The sequence below is a fragment of the Oncorhynchus gorbuscha genome, linkage group LG04, assembly GCF_021184085.1.
Source record: "Oncorhynchus gorbuscha isolate QuinsamMale2020 ecotype Even-year linkage group LG04, OgorEven_v1.0, whole genome shotgun sequence".
Classification (NCBI taxonomy): domain Eukaryota; kingdom Metazoa; phylum Chordata; class Actinopteri; order Salmoniformes; family Salmonidae; genus Oncorhynchus; species Oncorhynchus gorbuscha.
The window spans coordinates 46,501,552-46,521,526 of record NC_060176.1 but is presented as its reverse complement, the minus strand read 5'-3'; the positions used below and the strand labels follow the sequence as shown (position 1 = coordinate 46,521,526).

General features: G+C 43.5%; 1 protein-coding gene across 4 annotated transcripts; it reads right to left on the bottom strand.

Annotated features, from left to right (window-relative positions):
- Positions 1-252: 252 nt before the first annotated feature.
- LOC124034157 (calcium-activated potassium channel subunit alpha-1-like) lies at positions 253-19,117 on the bottom strand. 4 transcript variants are annotated; one of them, XM_046346941.1, is made up of 27 exons: positions 18,807-19,116; positions 18,555-18,650; positions 18,404-18,465; positions 18,195-18,285; positions 17,976-18,087; positions 16,449-16,527; positions 15,918-15,993; positions 15,288-15,458; positions 14,700-14,791; positions 14,215-14,325; positions 14,001-14,106; positions 13,406-13,488; positions 13,173-13,242; positions 12,893-13,048; positions 12,506-12,615; positions 12,281-12,349; positions 9,048-9,134; positions 8,847-8,932; positions 8,384-8,450; positions 7,557-7,692; positions 5,922-6,146; positions 5,443-5,713; positions 4,348-4,446; positions 3,943-4,073; positions 2,845-3,039; positions 884-987; positions 253-814 (listed from the first exon to the last, which is right to left on the bottom strand). In XM_046346941.1, the coding sequence occupies exons 1-27, from the start codon at positions 19,086-19,088 to the stop codon at positions 685-687; spliced, it is 3,297 nt and encodes a 1,098-aa protein (XP_046202897.1). In that variant the 5' UTR covers positions 19,089-19,116; the 3' UTR covers positions 253-684. The 4 variants fall into 4 exon arrangements, with proteins under 4 accessions (XP_046202897.1, XP_046202895.1, XP_046202896.1 ...); XM_046346939.1 differs by having other exon boundaries at positions 12,281-12,615; XM_046346940.1 differs by lacking the exon at positions 884-987 and having other exon boundaries at positions 12,281-12,615; positions 18,807-19,117.
- Positions 19,118-19,975: the final 858 nt, after the last annotated feature.

The following is a 19,975-nucleotide window of genomic DNA, read 5'->3' as shown; positions in this document are numbered from 1 at the left end:
GTTCACCGAAGTTTAAATATAGTTCTATTTTTGCATGTTGACTTAAACAAACCATAAACAGACAAACCATTGGGGCGGCAGGTAGCCTAGTGGTTAGAGCGTTGGACTAGTAACCGAAAGGTTGCAAGATCGAATCCCCGAGCTGACAAGGTAAAAATCTGTCGTTCTGCCCCTGAATAAGGCAGTTAACCCACTGTTCCTAGGCCGTCATTGAAAATAATAATTTGTTCTTAACTGACATGCCTAGTTAAATAAAGGAAAAAAAATACATTTTTTATTAAAAATAACGGTATAGGAATAATAAACCATACATGTCAACCTAAAGCTACATTATAAAAACATGTCTCTAACCCTATGCAAACAATAATAGCCAATGTCAAACACTGTCATGTCTCCTACTGTACGGCATTGATATTCATAACCAGTACAGTATAGAAGAAACACTCACAACACAGGTTGTAAATCATCTCTCTCCTAAACTACCACCATTGTGCCCTTGAGCAAGGCCCTCCCAGTGTGTCGTGCTTTGCTGTGGTTGGGTACTGTGTCAGCAAAAAGAAGAATTTCCATTCAAAGATGTATAAAGACTTTCTAAAGAGATTTACGTAAATCAAATTGATAGTGTTCCGTTTGGAGTCATTCATCTTGTGGTGTCCAAGCAGAGGGCGGGGGTGTAGGGGAGGTTCATAGGCGGTGACTGATGGTCTTGGCTCTCCTCAGGGTGAGCAGGTGACTCTGGTGGAAGGGTACAGAGCAGAAGACTCTGTCTGAAGGCAACAACGGGAGCTCTGCTGACGGGTTGGTGATTACAAACCTGCAGAGACAGTGGTACAGTAAGTGTGTGCCAACAGCAGAGGGAAGAGCAGCAGGATAGGTAGTGTACCTTTTCATGGAGGGGTTAGGTGGGTCCAGCAGGCGATACAGCCCAAAACACAGGATCTCCAACGAGTCCAGAGCCTGGCAGAACAACTCCTTGAAGTCCTCACACTGCAGAGGATATGGATGATAAGGGAATCACTAGGACGTGTGTGTAGGTGGGCCTGTTTCTAGAACCGATGCACTGTGGGTTAGTGTGCGTGTGTCTATATACACTGAGTGTACAAAGCATTAGGAACACCTTCCTAATTTTGAGTTGCCCCCCCCACTTTCCCTCAGAACAGCTTCAATTCGTCGGGGCATGGACTCTACGAGGTGTCGAAAGCGTTCCACAGGGATACTGGCCCATGTCGACTCCAATGCTTCCCACAGTTGTGTCAAGGTTGGCTGGATGTCCTTTTGGGTGGTGCACCATTCTTGATCCACACGGGAAACGGTTGAGCCCTCTACTACTAAACCCCAGTTCAAAGGCACTCTTTTGTCTTAGCCATTTTAAAATATTTATTTAACTAGGCAAGTCATTCCCCCTCTGAGTGGCCCACATGCAAAATCCATGTCTCCATTGTCTCAAGGCTTACAAAATACTACTCTAACCTGTCTCCACTCCTTAATCGACACTGATTGAAGTGGATTTAAGTGACATCAATAAGGAATCATAGCTTTCACCTGGATTTACCTGGTCAATCTATGTCAGAGAAAGAGCAAGTCTTCCTAATGTTTTGTACACTCAGTGTAGATGTGTGTCCATATAGGTGTATACTGCATGACCAAAAGTATGTGGACGCCTGCTCGTTGAACATCTCATTCCAAAGTCATGAGCATTAATATGGAGTTGGTCCCCCCTTTGCCGCTATAACAGCCTCCACTCTTCTAGGAAGGCTTTCCACTAGATGTTGGAACATTGCTGCGGGGACTTGCTTCCATTCAGCCACAAGAACATTAGTGAGGTCGGGCACTAATGTTGGGCGATTAGGCTTGGCTCACAGTCGGTGTTCCAATTCATCCCAAAGGTGTTCGATGGGGTTGAGGTCAGGGCTCTGTGCAGGCCAGTCAAGTTCTTCCAAACCAATCTCGACAAACCATTTCTGTATGGACCTTGCTTTGTGCACAGGGCTATTGTCATGCTGAAACAGTAAAGGGCCTTCCCTAAACTGTTGCCACAATGTTGGAAGCACAGATTCGTCTAGAATGTCATTGTATGCTGAAGCGTTAAGATTTTCCTTCACTGGAACTAAGGGGCCTCATCACGACTCAGGATAAGACCCAGATGTGGATAGTACGATTCTCAGAATATTTATTATAACAAAGTTGGCCGGCAAAAGGCAGGTCGTTGGCAGGCAGAGGTTTGTAAACCAGGTCAGAGTCAGGCAGGTACAGGACGGCAGGCAGGCACAGGGTCAGGACAGGCAGAAGGTCAGAACCGGGAAGACTAAAAAACTAAAACTTGAGAACAGGAAAAACAGGAAACACGCTGGTATGACCTGACAAGACAAGACGAACTGCCAACAGACAAACAGAAAATGCAGGTATAAATACACTGGAGACAATGGGGAAAAATGGAGGGTACCTGGTGGGGGGTGGAGACAAGCACAAGACAGATGAAACAGATCAGGGGGATGACAGGCCTAGCCAAACCATGAACCGAAGCAGTCCCGTTCTCGTGTGAGCTTGTCTGACCTACCACTTCGTTCCTGAGCTGTTGTTGCTCCTAAACATTTCCACTTCACAATAACAGTACTTACAGTTGACCACGGCAGGGCAGGTGGCACGTTGAAAGTTAATTGACTTCTTCAGTATGGGCCATTCTACTTCCAATGTTTGGCTATGGATATTGCATGGCTGTGTGCTCGATTTTATACACCTGTCAGCAATGGGTGCAGTTGAAATCACCAAATACACTAATTTGAAGTGTCCACATACTTTTGTATACATAGTGTATGTCTGTGTGTGTTAGTAGTAGAAACTCACAGCGAGGCTACAGAGAGGCTCATCCTGCAGTGCCAGCTGTGCCAGTTTGGAGCGTTGGCGCAGCGCCCACATCTTCACGGACATCTCCCCTCCCCGCAGCTGGTTGTCCTCTGCCAGCTGGGCCTCCAGTAAGGGGGTGTCGCCACCCGTCACCAGCGTACAGATCAGACCAGGCACGTTGGCGTTGAAGTACGTCTACACACCACAGATCACAAGGTTAGATCAAGTTAGCTATTGGTTCTTTTAGCTAACCCTCAGCTCACAGTGACACTGTGTGTTCTACCCAAGGCCAATAACTAGAAATAGAGTTCCCCCACCCTGTTAAAATATACAGGCAGTTTTTCAGGTTAGTTGACTGGTTAGCTAGCTATCTTGGAGAGGCTATCAATCGTCCACCATATTTGGTGCTCCAAATGCATGATCTTATTGTCACGCCCTGGTCTTGGTATTTTGTGTTTTCTTTATTTATTTGGTCAGGCCAGGATGTGACATGGGTTTATTTTGTGGTTTGTTTGTGTATTGGGGTTTTTCGTAGGTTTTGGGATTGTGGCTTAGTGGGGTGTTCTAGCAAAGTCTATGGTTGCCTGAGGCGGTTCTCAAACAGAGGCAGGTGATTCTCGTTGTCTCTGATTGGGAACCATATTTAGGCAGCCATATTCTTTGAGTGTTTCGTGGGTGATTGTTCCTGTCTCTGTGTTAGTTGTCACCAGATAGGCTGTATAGGTTTTCACATTCCGTTTGTTGTTTTTGTATTGTTCGTGTTTTTTTTCTTCATTAAAGATGTATCGAACTAACCACGCTGCATTTTGGTCCGACTCTCTTTGGCGGAAGAAAACCGTAACACTTATAGCATTGAGAAAAGTAAAACATAAGTGGTATCATGCATCCCAATGGTAATAATACTTTCAAGCCATGAATTATAGCACTATTATAAGCAACTAAGTAGTACAACTATTGATGAATTACTATTGCTATGGATTGAATGCTTTCCAAATGGCTATGGCTATGCCTATGGATAGCTGGTCAAAAATAGTGACCTATATAGGAAATAGGGTGCAACTTAGTACTCAGCCATTGTGTCCTGTTCTGTCTACTCACGGCTGCCATGAGAGAGTCCAGTAGGTCGACAGAGAAGACGGAGCCTACAGAGAAGGCCTGGCTCAGGGTCAGGCTGGAGGAGTCCTCTTGGCTGTCCGCCTCGTTCACAAAGCACACGTTAGAGCTGTTCACTGGGGGAGAAAGGGACTGGTTAGTAGCCTAATTACAGTACAGTCATTATAGAGGTCAGTGAATGTTTCTGATTGGTCTAAAAGTTTTCATTTAAACAGGGATCACTGTGAATAATAATACTGTACTTTTAAAAAAATTTTTTATTTTTAGAATCAATTGTCACCATTCATCTATAACTACATGGTATTTACTGGTTTTCTCTGACCATGTGACATGACCAGACCAGGAACGTCAGGTGTAGCAAAGCACTAGGGAGTGAAATAGGCACAATACCCAGCTCTACCAGCAGAGGGACAGTGGTGCCGGCGCTGTGAGCAGGGGTGACCTCAGCCTTCTCGGGTATCGTAGGGATGTGGGAAAAGTCTAGTGTGTCTGCACAACACAACACATGTTACAATGGCACACACTAAACACAACAACTACAGAAGTATAAATCAGTGATACACATCTATACCATTTTGACTTTACATTTTGGTCATTTTAGCAGACGCTCTTATAGTCAGTCAGTGTAATCAACTAAGGTAAAACCTTCAAACGAATGGGATTCCCAAAAGCATTTGCATAACATGATTGGTAAAACAGTGATTATTTTGTCACAAAACACGTGAACATTTCCGGTATTAGTGTGTATTACTAGGACATTATGCACCAATGTCCCCTACAAAACAATAACCCGACTTCAACACACACACACACAAACTCCTGTAGTACAGACAAACAGTCATTGATTGGCAGCCCAGGCGGGTCGGTCCAGCCACTGTATGGCTCCAGTGAGACAGCATGCCTTAATTATGGATTAATTGTGTCATTAGCACATTCTGCTGTTGGCGACACATTGAGCCTGTCAAGGTTAATTACTGGAACATGTTTATTTTCTGTCAGCTTCTGTGGCAGGCTGTCGCGTACACACACACACACACACACACACACACACACACACACACACACACACACACACACACACACACACACACACACACACACACACACACACACACACACACACACACACACCAACACACAGAAACACTGAGGTTCACACACACACATACACACATACATACACACACACATTCGCTCACACAATTCCCGGAACATTTCTGCTCAGCCTTCAGGACTTTCCCTCAGCCCCTGTCTGTCTGTCTGTCTGACCACAATCTGTATGGCGCTCATACCACGGACATGACACACACACTCTTCACAAACAATATAAACACACACACACACAATCTCTCCTCTCACACTGAGAGTCCAGCCTTGAGCCAAGCCAACTAATCGAATATTAAAGCAGCCAACAAACATTTAACAGTAATATTCTCCCAGCCCCCTGAACATTCTCCATGAACCTCTCTGGTCCCTCTCACTGACCGTGGCCCGGACCATGGTTATGACCACCAAACCCATGACCAAGCTCCAGCCCCTGTCCGTGGCCGTGACTTTGAGTGTGACTGAGGGTGCAGTGTGGGCCTGGTTCGGGGCTGAAGCGGATGTGGTAGAGGTTGACACAGAAGTGGATGGTCTCCTTATCCTGCATGGAGGGCTCAATGTCGCTGGAGCTGGACAGAGAGCTGAGGACCACCACCATGGCACAGCGCTCCACACTCAACGCACGCAGGTCTGCCCCACACAGAGGAGAGCCCTGGGGGAGAGAGTGGGGAGGGGGAGACGGAATGAGAATAGGGATGGGGTGAGGGGAGGGTGTCAGGAATGAGGAATAGGGATAGGGGTCATTCTGAGGGGACAGTGGAGGCTGGTGGGAGGCAAGGCTAGAGGAATAATGAATAGAATAGAATAATGGATAGATTTCAGATCTATTATAGAGTATTCCCACATGTCCAGAGACTCACAGGCAGGAAATAGATGTGGGGAAAGTATTGTATGTTGGGCCACTCCCTGCTGAAGTAGTGTGGGTCTCCCAGGAAGACGACCGTCCTCAGCTCTGGGGCCGTCAGGCTGCTGGCCCTCAGCGGCATCATGAAGTCCCCCAGGCCCAGCAGGCTGGAGCCCCCGTCCCCAAAGACACACACCACCACGTGGTCCTGCAGTGCCAGGGTACTGGCACTCTGTCTGGTCTGAGGAGGATACACACAGACACACACAAATGCATGACTGGAGATGTTTATTATGTTATTATTACATGCATGTACTCTAGCTGGCTAGGTACAAGTAAGCTAGTGCCAGTGTGAGACAGTGAGTGTGTTCCTAATAGTGCTGAGAAATTAGTACTTTTTGAGGACGGTTCAGTTTCGGTTCGATTCTTAGAAAATGATCACGGTTTTTGATTTCAGCTTAAAAAAAATAAGTCATTTTGAAAAATGTACATTCCAAAGCCAAATATAGTGAACATTCAATTGCCAAAACATTGAAAATATTCCATTGTCTCCGTCAGGTCCACATTGGGTAGACATCAACAGAAAAATATTACATTATTTTATTTAAATTACTATTTTATTTAATGACTTTATTATTTTTAAAGTGATCATTTCTGTACAGTCAGTAGCAGCCATTCAGCCAGCCAGACAACATTATCTCTGTGCACCCCAAACTGTACTGTCTTTAGTCCTCCTATTTACATTTACATTACATTACATTTAAGTCATTTAGCAGACGCTCTTATCCAGAGCGACTTACAAATTGGTGCATTCACCTTATGACATCCAGTGGAACAGTCACTTTACAATAGTGCATCTAAAACTGCCTAAATGTGTTGCAGAGCTGTCTGATGAAATCATTTAGCTAGTTCTTCAAAGTAGATAACACACACTTTCAGGAATCAATCAAATCAAATGTATTTATAAATAATATAATAATAATATATGCCATTTAGCAGACGCTTTTATCCAAAGCCACTTACAGTCATGTGTGCATACATTCTACGTATGGGTGGTCCCGGGGATTGAACCCACTAACCTGGCGTTACAAGCGCCATGCTCTACCAACTGAGCTACAGAAGGACCAACCCTTTTTACATCAGCCAATGTCAAAGTCCTATACAGAAACCCAGTCTAAAACTCCAAACCGCAAGCAATGCAGATGTAGAAGCACTGTTTCTATCCCTCTCTCTCTTCTTGTTGTGTTGTGTACGTTCCTCTCTCATGCAGTCTAGACGGTCTGTGTGTATCTTACCAAACATAGCAAGCATAAAAGTGTCCGAGACAGAAATAACAGGCGCAATGGATTATGGTCATTGTAGTTAAATAAGGCGTTTCTGCGCTGAACTAGGTTGAATATTTGCTTAATGAAAACTACAACTCCCTTCAGCCCAGAGTCGCACATAGTTCTTGACTTGATTTCTCTCGTGAATTATTTGATTTCTCTCTAGAGAAACGACACGTTGGGCTCACACAAAAAATAAACTAGATGGAATTCAAGTAATTGAACCGACGTCGGTTAATTAGTTGTTTAATAACCGGAATAAAAAATACATGTTAATCGCTCACCATTAGTGCCTAATTGCCTATCTGTCCATGTCCCAGTCTTACCAGTGAGATGTCCTTCAGGGGAACAGGTGGGCACCAGTGGAACAGTCCTGTAGAGTCCAGCCCCACCTCCTGCTGCTCCTCCTGCTGCTGCTGCTCCCACACACACTCCCTTTCTCGAAGAGTCTCTCCCTCTGGGCTATAGCAGAGGACACACACACAAACACAAGCCTCAGAGAGTGTAGGGAAGGAAGAAAGGGTGGAGGGAGAGAAGACAGGAGAGGCACACAGACTCATGCATGCAGACATATTACATATACACTGTCCAACCACTCTGGATGTCAAGAGCACAAAAGGGAAAATGAAAGGTATCCACTTGGGTAGTGGAATCACAGATAAAAAAGGGTGGTGACGAGACCGGAGAGACGGAGAGAGATAAAGAAAGAGAGGGAGACAGGAGTGAGAGGGATGGGGGGGAAGAGAGAGAGGAAAGAGAGACACGGAGATAGAAAGAGAGAGAGAGCAGGGAACTACAATTTATTTAATCTGTATTCTGCTCACTAACTTACCTTCTGACCGTGCTCTCTTCTCCCCCCTCTCTCCTCCTCCCTCTCTGTCCTCCCTCTCTGTCCTCTGACAGGATCTCCCAATATTAATGCCCAGAATGGGTTGAGTGAGGCGGCTGGGGAGCCGGCCCATTAATCAGCCTGTCAATCCCAGCCTGCTATTCCACTGTGCTCAGCTGTCCAGGACATAGCCTGCCCGCCCGCCCGCACCAGGCAGCCTCCACTAATGACAGTGCGATATATCATGGTGAGTTTTAAATTAAGTATTTGTCTCAGCATGTTCAAAACAAACATATTCCTGTGTAGAAGGCTGTGATTTCTCACCTGAAGGGCAGAACTCCCAGTGATGGACGTCTGAAGCCTAGACTCATGGCGGAGGTGTTAGATGAGACTGATGGGACACACACACACACACACACAGATGAGAAACACACGGGTGAGAGACAGTCTTGCGGGTCAGACACACCCATAGGTGACAGACAGGCACATAAGAGACATAGAAGGGTGACAGACAGCCATTCTGAGTCTCTGCTCTGTGTGAAAATGTGTAATGAGACGAACAGGACAGACAGAGGCGCTTGGTGCTTTCTACTGATATAGGTCCTAAAGAAAAGCCTGATTTTTCAGCCCAGTGGAGAAAAGTGGGATGAGGATTCCCCCTAGTGGAGGAGTTAGAGACTGCACCATCTCTGCACCTCTCAACATGCCGCCTCAGTTGCTTTGCTTCTTGTGAAACTGAGGTTAGTACTAAAAAGGTCTTGTCTTGGTCATTGCATTGTTGCATTACCATCTTTCTGCTCAGTGCACTTGCAGGGTCTCATCCTGGGCAAATCCTTGATGTCTCTGTGACACACAGAGCAGTACATACTCGCCCTGACAAACACACAGGTACGCAAAAATGACTAACATGAATACTCCCACTCCCTACATACAGAAGTATTTGAGTCAAGGCTCTAGTTTATGAACTAATATTAGAGTGGCACAGTACCTTCTGGCATCACTGGCATTGCTGGCTATGAGGAAACCCAGAGTCCACAGCTTTATTTTGATGTGACTGGGAGGATTCACCAACACACTGAGAAACAACAAAACAACTTTAACAGGCAGGAAGCAGCCCATCCACAAAACGACAGTTAATGTGTAAAATAATCAAATACCTGTAAGCATTATAAAAATGACTGTCTACTACTACTACTACTGCCGCCTCTACCACTGCTACAACGACCACAGATAGAACAATGAAACAGATATTTTACTGTATAAATGTGAAGCATCTGCTTGTCATTTCCACTCACTACCAAATATGGTAGTGAGAGGAAGCCCACTGGCGGGCAGTGGGAGAAGACGGAACGAGATGGATTTTAACAGACATTTTGCAAGTTTTCTCATTGATTAAACATTTGATTTCAATACAGTTTTCTATTCCCAAAACTAGAATCTGTTTTGAACAGAGTGGACTAAGATTTGTAGACTTTACGCTTTACAAATTTTTTTTAAAATCGCGTTGTTTAGAAGGACTGCAAAGGAAAATTGAGTTATTGCACACGCACACTTCACTAAGTAGGCGTTCCCTAACGAAAATATGCAGATAATGCTAGAATGCGCCAATAGGATCTCTCTAGCTCGTGCTTGGCTCTACCCCCTCCATGCATGTTCTGCCCACTATGGCTCATTTGCTCCCATTGGAAATAACTGGCTGTGGTCGATCTTGGTTTAGTTCTAAAAAATCTTTGCTGCTGCTACTACTACTACTACTACTACTACTGCTCCTGCTACTACAGGAAGAGTGGGGATCCTTAATAAATACAAATAATACTGCTACTACTACTACTACTGTTACTACTGCTGCTACTACTACTGTTACTACTACTACTACAGGAAGAGTGGGGATCCTTAATAAATACAAATACTACTGCTGCTGCTACTACTACTACTACTACTACTGCTGCTACTACTACTACTTCTGCTGCTCCTGCTACTACAGGAAGAGTGGGGATCCTTAATAAATACAAATACTACTGCTGCTGACTACTACTGTTACTGTTACTACTTCTGCAACTACTACTACTACTATTACAGGAAGAGTGGAGATCCTTAATAAATACAAATACTACTGCTGCTACTACTACTGTTACTACTACTGCTACTGTTACTACTGCTACTACTACTACTACTACTACTACTACTACAGGAAGAGTGGAGATCCTTAATAAATACAAATACTACTACTGTTACTACTGCTACTACTACTACTACTACAGGAAAAGTGGAGATCCTTAATAAATACAAATACTACTGCTGCTACTACTATTACAGGAAGAGTGGAGATCCTTAATAAATACAAATACTACTGCTGCTACTACTACTGTTACTACTGCTGCTACTACTACTACTACTACTGCAGGAAGAGTGGAGATCCTTAATAAATACAAATACTACTGCTACTACTACAGGAAGAGTGGGGATCCTTAATAAATACAAATACTACTGCTGCTACTGATACTACTACTACTTCTACTGCTCCTGCTACTACAGGAAGAGTGGGGATCCTTAATAAATACAAATACTACTACAACTACGATGCTATGACTATTGCTGCTACTACTACTACAGGAAGAGTGGGATCCTTAATAAATACAAATACTACTGCTGCTGCTACGACTACTACTACTACTACTGTTACGACTGCTACTACTACTGTTACTACTACTACTACTACAGGAAGAGTGGGGATCCTTAATAAATACAAATACTACTACGACTACTATGTTATGACTACTGCTGCTACTCCTACTACAGGAAGAGTGGGATCCTTAATAAATACAAATACTACTGCTGCTGCTACGACTACTACTACTGCTACTGTTACTACTGCTGCTACTACTACTGTTACTACTGCTGCTACTACTACTACTACTGTTACGGGAAGAGTGGAGATCCTTAATAAATACAAATACTACTGCTGCTACTACTACTGTTACTACTGCTGCTACTACTACTACTACAGGAAGAGTGGAGATCCTTAATAAATACAAATACTACTGCTACTACTACAGGAAGAGTGGGGATCCTTAATACATACAAATACTACTGCTGCTACTGATACTACTACTACTTCTACTGCTCCTGCTACTACAGGAAGAGTGGGGATCCTTAATAAATACAAATACTACTACTACTACGATGGGGATCCTTAATACATACAAATACTTGCTGCTACTACTACTACAGGAAGGAAGAGTGGGATCCTTAATAAATACAAATAACTACTACAAATACTATTGCTGCTACTACTACTGCTGCTGCTACGACTACTACTACTACTACTGTTACGACTGCTGCTACTACTACTACTACTATTACAGGAAGAGTGGAGATCCGTAATAAATACAAATAATACTGCTACTACTACTACTACTACTTCTACTGCTTCTGCTACTACAGGAAGAGTGGAGATCCTTAATAATTACAAACACTACTACTACTACTATGCTACGACTGCTGCTGCTACTACTACTACAACAGGAAGAGTGGGGATCCTTAATAAATACAAATACTACTGCTGCTGCTACGACTACTACTACTACTACTACTACTGCTACTGACACTGCTACTACTTCTACTGCTGCTACTACTACTACAGTAAGAGTGGAGATCCTTAATAAATACAAATACTACTGCTACTACTACAGGAAGAGTGGGGATCCTTAATAAATACAAATACTACCGCTGCTACTGACACTGCTACTACTTCTACTGCTCCTGCTACTACAGGAAGAGTGGGGATCCTTAATAAATGCAAATAATACTACTACTACTATGCTACGACTACTACTGCTTCTACTACTACAGGAAGAGTGGGATCCTTAATAAATACAAATACTACTGCTGCTGCTACAACTACTACTACTACTACTGTTACTACTGCTGCTACTACTACTACTACAGGAAGAGTGGAGATCCTTAATAAATACAAATACTACTGCTGCTGCTACTACTACTGTTACTACTGCTGCTACTACTACTATCCTTAATAATTAAGGATCCCCACTCTTCCTGTATTAGTAGTAGTAGTATTTGTATTATACTACTAGTACTACTACTACTACTATTACAGGAAGAGTGGAGATCCTTAATAAATACAAATACTACTGCCAGTACTACAGGAAGTGTGGGGATCCTTCATTAATACAAATACTACTACTGCTACTAGTTACTTACTTGAAATCTTGGTCTCCGCTCTGATACTCAATCCCAATCAACAGCAACCTCAGCTTCAGGAAACATAGCCTGACACACAGACAGGCACACAAGCAGACAGGCAGGCACACAGGCAGACAGGCAGGCAGACATGCACACAGGCAGGCAGACAGAGAGAGAGAGATCATGTTTGTTTGTAGTAATAGAACACTGATATGTCTCTCTGTAGCAGACTGACAAACTGACTTGCTGGCCTGAGCGAAGGACATCCCTATGAAGGAGGGGGACAGGTGCTCTGTGTAGATCTCATTGTAGAGGCCCTCTCTGTACAGGTTCTGCCAGGTGTCTCCGTCCTGCTGTGAAACAAAATGGCAACAGAGATTCAGTAGCAACAGAGATACCTGATAAAAAAAAGTACAGCGCTGTGATGGAGTCTAGTATAATAGTTAAATATAGTTAAAGCTCCTGACTTTGGACCACATACTGTACACCCTGGCGACAGGGTTGGAGCCATGTCTCTCGGGTAAGCCTGACTGTGCCCCCATCTCCCTCTCTGCTCTCCCACCCTGCTTTCATAAATACATTCAAATACTTAGTAAGGGATCCGAATAGTGCACTTTATTGTTGACATACCTCGATCTCACTCTGCATGGTGAACAGGTTGGTCAACAGCGTGGAGAGGCCAGGCACCAGGCAGCTCTGAGACATGAAACCCAGTTTGAGCTCTGCCAGGCAGATTACTGCATCACCTCGACTCCAGTCCCAGTTAGGCACGTTCTGCAGGAACGCCTTGGGAGCACACACACACAAACACACACACACACAACACACACACACACATGACACATCATCTAGCAACAGTAGCCATACTTGTTTGTAAGATGTATATAGGCATCGGGGACAGGCAGCCTACCTTACTGTTGTGCTTCAACATCTGAACTATAATCCTGGTGTTGGGACAATACTGTTTGATGGAGATCACCCTGACAGAGGACAAACACACTCTTAAAACATGTTGTTTTATCTTATTATTTATCTTTAGCTGTGTGTCAGAAAGTATAACAAGGTAGAGAGCAGGTGAACGTGTGTGTGCGCGGGCGCGTGTGCCTGTCTAGCTATGTGTGCATGCACCTGAGCCCTCCCTACCTCATGAGATTGGCAGCATCCTCCTTATGCTGGTCTGAGGTGAACCTGTCACAGATGATCAGGCAAGCTCCTGCTTTATGCATCTACACACAGAGGATAGCATCAACCCAGTGTTACCATGTACCACAGTCACTAAACCATCATTACTCTGCATCCCTGTGTCCCTCCTGTACCCTTCCCAGTGTACGTGTCTCCACCTCTGTGTTGGCGGCCTAGTTGTACGTGGTAAGCAGAGGCTAGCCAGTAACTTCTAGCCACTGTGGTGACGTGTTACCTTCCGGAGATCTAAGAGCCGACAGTAGCTCCAGGAGGAACAAGCTAGCTTCTTGCTCTTGATTCCACAACTGTGTACAGTTGGCTCGGAGTACAAATGCTAATGTTAGCATCCGACTGCTAGATGGTAGTATGTTCAGTAGCACGCTCAGTCAAGTCAAAGAGTTTGTCTGGACAAAAATGATTACAAAACCATTGTGTGGTGCCCCCACAATTGGTGTGTGTTATAATATTTGTGTGCAGACTAACTTGTAGCAAAACAGTTGTGTCAAATGTGTTGTATGTCCGTTATCCAAACTGAGTGTGTACTTGGCTCCAGTACCTTAACTCTCTCCATGTCTCTCCTCTGCATCACTGAGCCCTGGTAGAAGGTGACCTTCAGGAACCACCTCAGGAAGAAAGCCTCCAGCTCCTGGTTAGGACGGAAGCTGGCAAAGGCAGAGATAGCAGTGTCTGAAACGGGACCCTAATCTCTATGTAGTGCACAACATTTGACGAGGGCCCAGGTTGGGCTCAAAGGTAACGCTGTGACTCACTTTCCCAGGAAGAGCACCTTGACGTCGACCTCTCCCCTGTCCTCGTGTAGAAAATCTTTCATGAAGGCAGAGGCGCTGCTCAGAGTGATGTGACCACACACCACCACATGGCTAGCGCATGCACACACGCACGTACGCGCGCACACACACACACACACACACACACACACACACACACACACACACACACACACACACACACACACACACACACACACACACACACACACACACACACACACACACACACACACACACACACACACACACAGAGGAACATTAACATGGTTGGGTGGAGATAGAATGTTATAGTCTTTCTCTCGTTCTAAGAAGCATTATATCAGATATACTGAGGATTTAGTCGTTTTTGTTTAGGTCCAGTGTATATTATCATGTTGTGTGACATAAGAATGTACCTTGTAGCTGCTACTACACCAACTGTTTTATTTTGGTCATCTCCGATAAACTGTAGTAAGATGACTCACGTCTTGCCTGAGACACCCGTGAAGCTTCCATCAAACCTCTTCCTGTTGATGATGATCTGAACCACCTCTGGGACAAAGTTGGCAAACAGACCCTGAGAGAGAAAGAGAGAGACATGATGTGTATCTAAATCACATCCATAATGGACCACTGACAGTGACTGCATCCCAAATGGCACCATATTCCCTATGAAGTGCACTACTTTTGACCAGAACCCTATGGGCCCTGTTCAAAAGTAGTGCACTATATAAGGCAGGGATGGGCAACTTTGAAAGAAATCTGTAGTTTGCGGGTCTGCATACCCACATCCATACCCAGATATGCAGTCAGAGCCAGTCCTAGCCTTTTGGGTGCCCTAAGCAAAATCCCAAAAATGTTAGCTAACATGGGCTAATTTGTTTATTTTCGGAAATGTATCCACAGGCCTACAAAATGGGGGGCCACGGGCCGCATCCCTGATATAGGGGGGATTGGGTGCCATTCGGGAAGCAGACAGAAGCTTTCATGGATTGGATTTCCATAGCACTTTCCTATGCTGAAATACTCTTTACATTGTATGGGGGGAGTCAATACTGTCTTATGAGATGTACCAGTCCAATAAAGATGAAGATGATGACGAAGAGGCGTCCCAGGGTCGTCCTCAACTCCACGTCACCATAGCCCACCGTTGACATGGTAACAACCAGGAAGTATACACACTCAAAGTAGTGGAGAGGTTGGGGGTTGGAGAAGTCCAGCCAGGGGTCACCTGAGTTCTCCAGCTGCAGCAAGACCAGGTCTCATGAGAGAGAGTGGTTAAAGTTGAGATCTGCATAAGGTGAAACAGTGCCACTGGTCGCCCCAGGCCTTTTGTTATTGTTTTGTTTATGAAACAGAGGAGATGAGCATCCAGCATTGTGGTAAAAAAATAATAATCTGATTACACACTCTACTATTCTATCGCGCGTTCAATGATGTCCAACATCATTTTTGTTGTTGAAGTATTGTCTTTGTTGTTATAATATCGCAAACAGACATTGCAGTTTCACCGCTACGGATTCCAGCTTTATAAAGTTAGCAGAATTAGTCATTTTAGTATTAGTTGAATTACTCATTAAAACACATTTACAACATTAGTGCAATAGTGCCTCAACTGTCTATCAAAATGGTTTCCTTATTTCTCTATGAATGTAAAGAGTGTGGAGCGAACCAAGACATGAATGGAAATGACACAAACACACCAGGTGGATGAAACCAGCTGAGGTCAGCAGTGTGCCTGTTAGGATGGCAACCAGGCGGGAGAGTTTCAGAGTGGTGCTGGGAATACAGAGTGACAGAAAATGTGAATGGGACTGAGAGAATGTGAGTGAGAGAACGTGTGAGAGAGTGAGAAAGTTCAATTGTATTAACAGGCAGACATGCATTTAAAACAAGTCACATTGCTTGTATCTCATACATGCTGAAAATGTGAAAGTCAATGGAATCCTCATCCTACTTTTCATCCCTGTTCCGGCCTCTATTTGATGCACATTTAATGGAAATTGCACATTGTAAATATGCTACTGGAACGGACCCTGTATATAGTACTCTTACTTACTTTATCATTTTCTTCTTATTTATAGATTGTGTGTGTTTTTGTTACATCTTATTTTTAGTATTACATCGTTATTGATTACTGCATTGTTGGGGTTAGAGCTTGCAAGAAAGACATGTGCATGTGACATTTAAACTTGAAACTTCATGTAGATGTACCGTATGTGTTGCTGTGTTACCTGTTGCTGTTGAAGACGTTGAGAATCTGCAGAACGACTGGTAACTCCAGTATGTGCAGAGCTCTGATGAACCTCAGACCTGGGCCAGATATACAAAATAAGGCATTAGCTTACAGGGTTGCAAAATTCCAGTAAATTACTGTAAATCTTCCAATTGGTGTTTCTTGAAAACCTGGGAATTGTAGGAAAGTTACCAAAATCTTGCAACACTAAGCAACACTAACTTTTAGGAAAGTTACCAAAATATTGCATCACTCAGTTTGAAGAAGAAAAAATACAATAATAATAATAATAATAATGAAAAACTTATAATGGTTATTAAAACCAGTATTGGGAGAGATTTTGAACATCCCATCCCATGTTGCTTTAAATTACCCATAATTTTGATGGCGTATAAGTGTGTAGGCCAACTGTATGTGGGTCGTTCCACCAATTCGGTGCCTTTAGAGAAGTGTAACTTGGTAAAAAAAAAAATGTACTTTTGATTTCACCTAATTTGAACATTTTGTCATAATGCCTATATTCAACAAGTTTTCCCATCTCAAGAGGTTAAATTTAAATAGTATAGTAAGTGCCAAATAAAGTTACAGGGTTGACTGTAACCGGTTGACGATGTCATCTTTAATCAGCCATAAATCCCATTGTGACAGGGCGAATGGAAGCTTGTTGTGTGCAACAGGGAGTGGAAATTGAATGCAAGCTTCACAAAAAAAAATATATATAATTTTTTTAAATAAATCTAGCCTATGGGTAACTGGATCGACATGTTATCCTCGACCAACTCATTATTTTACCACAAATTGGCCAAAAAGAGTAGAACCAGCGCACCTGCTATTACACAATGTTTTGACTATTATATGTTCAATGTTTCTTTTGATAAAAATATTGTAAAAGGAATTATTTCACCAAATTAAAATGAGAGTTCAGTTCACGTAACAGGGTTGACCTTAAAATGAGGGGCCAATGTAAATGAATCACTAATGACATTAAATAAATAATAATCTTCAGAAATGACTTTGTCAAAGCAAACAAAATAACTAGGGCTTTACGGCGGTGAAACTTGGGAGAAATGTTGGGGTTAAGTGGGTTAGAATCTTCCTAGAAGTGACAGAGGGTGCACAGCGGGAATGGTCAAAATGCTGAATTTTGGCACTTTAGCAAGAATGTCAGAGGAGGCTGGTGGGAGGAGCTATAGGAGGAAAAGCTAATGGTGATGGCTGGAATGGAATAATGGAAATGTATCAAACATAGAGAAACAATATGTTTGATTCTATTCAATTATTCCTTTCCAGCCATTACAATGAGCCTGTCCTCATATAGCTCATCCCACCAGCCTCCTCTGGTCTTTATTCATATAAAACAATCGGATGAATTGAATTCTCCATGTGGTCTATTTTAAAGGGAACTTCATTTAATGTACAGTAACAGGCTTTCAAAATGCAATATTGGTTAAATACAATTTATAGTTAAAATATCAGAGGTGCAAAAGGCACTCTTTGTGGAATGACCCATGTATGAGTGTCTTACCCAGCCAGGATCGACGGGAAAACAGGGTAACAAAGGAAGGAGCAATGGTGAAAAAATCCACCAGGGATCTCAAGTCAACCCAAACCATCAGCTTATCCTGGGCCGCCAAAAACTGGTGAGCAATGACACACAGGAAAGACAGAGTAATGCACAGTGCTTTGTCTAAACCCAAAATGTGTGACATTATTTTGTATGTGTCCTATTAGCTAACTGCCTCACCCTGAGCCCAAAATACAGAAGGTGGCAGATGTTGAAGCTCAAATCAATGAGGAAAGCTATGCTGTATTCTTTCATGCAGGACTCTACTGGGCTGAGAGGAGCGGGAGAAGACATTTTAGTTTCCCTCTGGCTCTTTGTCTTGGACCTTTCTTGTGAACAAACAAAACTTTGTTTTGATCCCATCACCATGGTATCATGATGCAACTCACTCAGTAGAGAGGGTGATATAGGTCACGATGGAGCCAATGTTGAAACAGAAGATCAGCACCATCTGTTGAGGAAGGAAAGTGTGAGAAATACAATAGCGGGACTGAAGAAGAAAAACATAAGAGTACTCTTCCTGCATGTCTTGTAACTTACTAGGACTTTGCCAGGCAGATGTTGAGCCGATATCACAGAGAACGCCCATTCCTTCAAGGCATTCCTCAGATTGAAATCTGTCTGCACACTAATGCTCTGCAACATCACAATAACAAGACTCTACCTGTTCATAGGCCGGCACAGTACACACCAGATTGACATGTGGTCACACTGTAGGTGTAGGCTTACATAACTCTCCCTTTGTCACCCCCTACTCTCTCTCCATCTTATCTTTCTACCTTCTCCCCTCACCTGTCTGTGTGCCCAGCGCTGTCGTCGGGGTCTGAAAATCCCAATGCTATTGAACCCTCTGTGAGCAACCTTCCAGAGCAGCAGGGCCAGCAGCCCCGCCAGGAAGACAGAGAGGGAGGAGAGGAGGAAGGCCCACCACAGCCTGTGCCCCCGGTAGAGGCAGTGGGTGTGGGAAATGGGAGGGTAAGTGTGGGGGATCTTCATGGCCATGGGGATGTGCCAATAAATGTGTGGAGCAAAGGTGGGCGGGGTTGTGTAGGTGTAATTGGAGGCAGTCACCATCAGTTTTACATTTCCTTTTGAGGCCAAGAAAAATGTGTTAGTCTAACTTGGCCTGTGTTTTAGTGGATTTAATGGTTGTTCCATCTACTAGCTAGCTGTCAGTTACATTGTGGTATCCCTATGATGGCATATCATTGGTAAAGAAAATAAACCATTACATTACATACAAGTGTCAGTAAACTCCCTAAATCAGCAGATGCCAATTTGTATGTTTTTGTGAACGACATAATGGCTAACTAACGTTACTGTAGGCTAAAAACGTTAGCTAGTTAGCTAACGATAGTTAGCTGGCTATTATACAGAAATAGCTCATTTAGCTAGCTCGAATAAGATTATGTGGCTAAAAGACTCATTTTAAGGTCCCACATCACTACAAGATATGAAGTATTTAGCTACAAACTCTGATAACCCTACATTGACAATAATTGTAATTCCATTTGTGATTATCATCAGATAGCTAGCTACCTGAAAGGCAAGGCTCGTCTTCATCAAATCAGCGCGCGAGGATCGGTGGGCGTGGTTCATAAAACAAGGGTTCCGGATGATGATTGGTGGACAGTACAACCAAAATTTAATCATAGCGGGCAGAACAAGTAACGTGGTGGGCAGAGCCAAGCAGGAGCTAGTGAGAACCTATTGGCGTGTTCTAGCATACACTTACATTGTGAAGTGCGTGTGTGAAATAACTCGTTCTTGCGCTCCAAACCTTTGACAGGGTAAAGTCTACAAAATGTAGTCCACTCTGCCAAAGTTTAGGAGAGCAAGAACGACGAGTTATTTCACATAACATATCTTAGTTTTGGGTAAGTGAAAACTGTATTGAGATAAGAGAACATTAGCACAATGTCGACCAAAATCTCTCGCGCACCATCTTGGTTTCACTACTT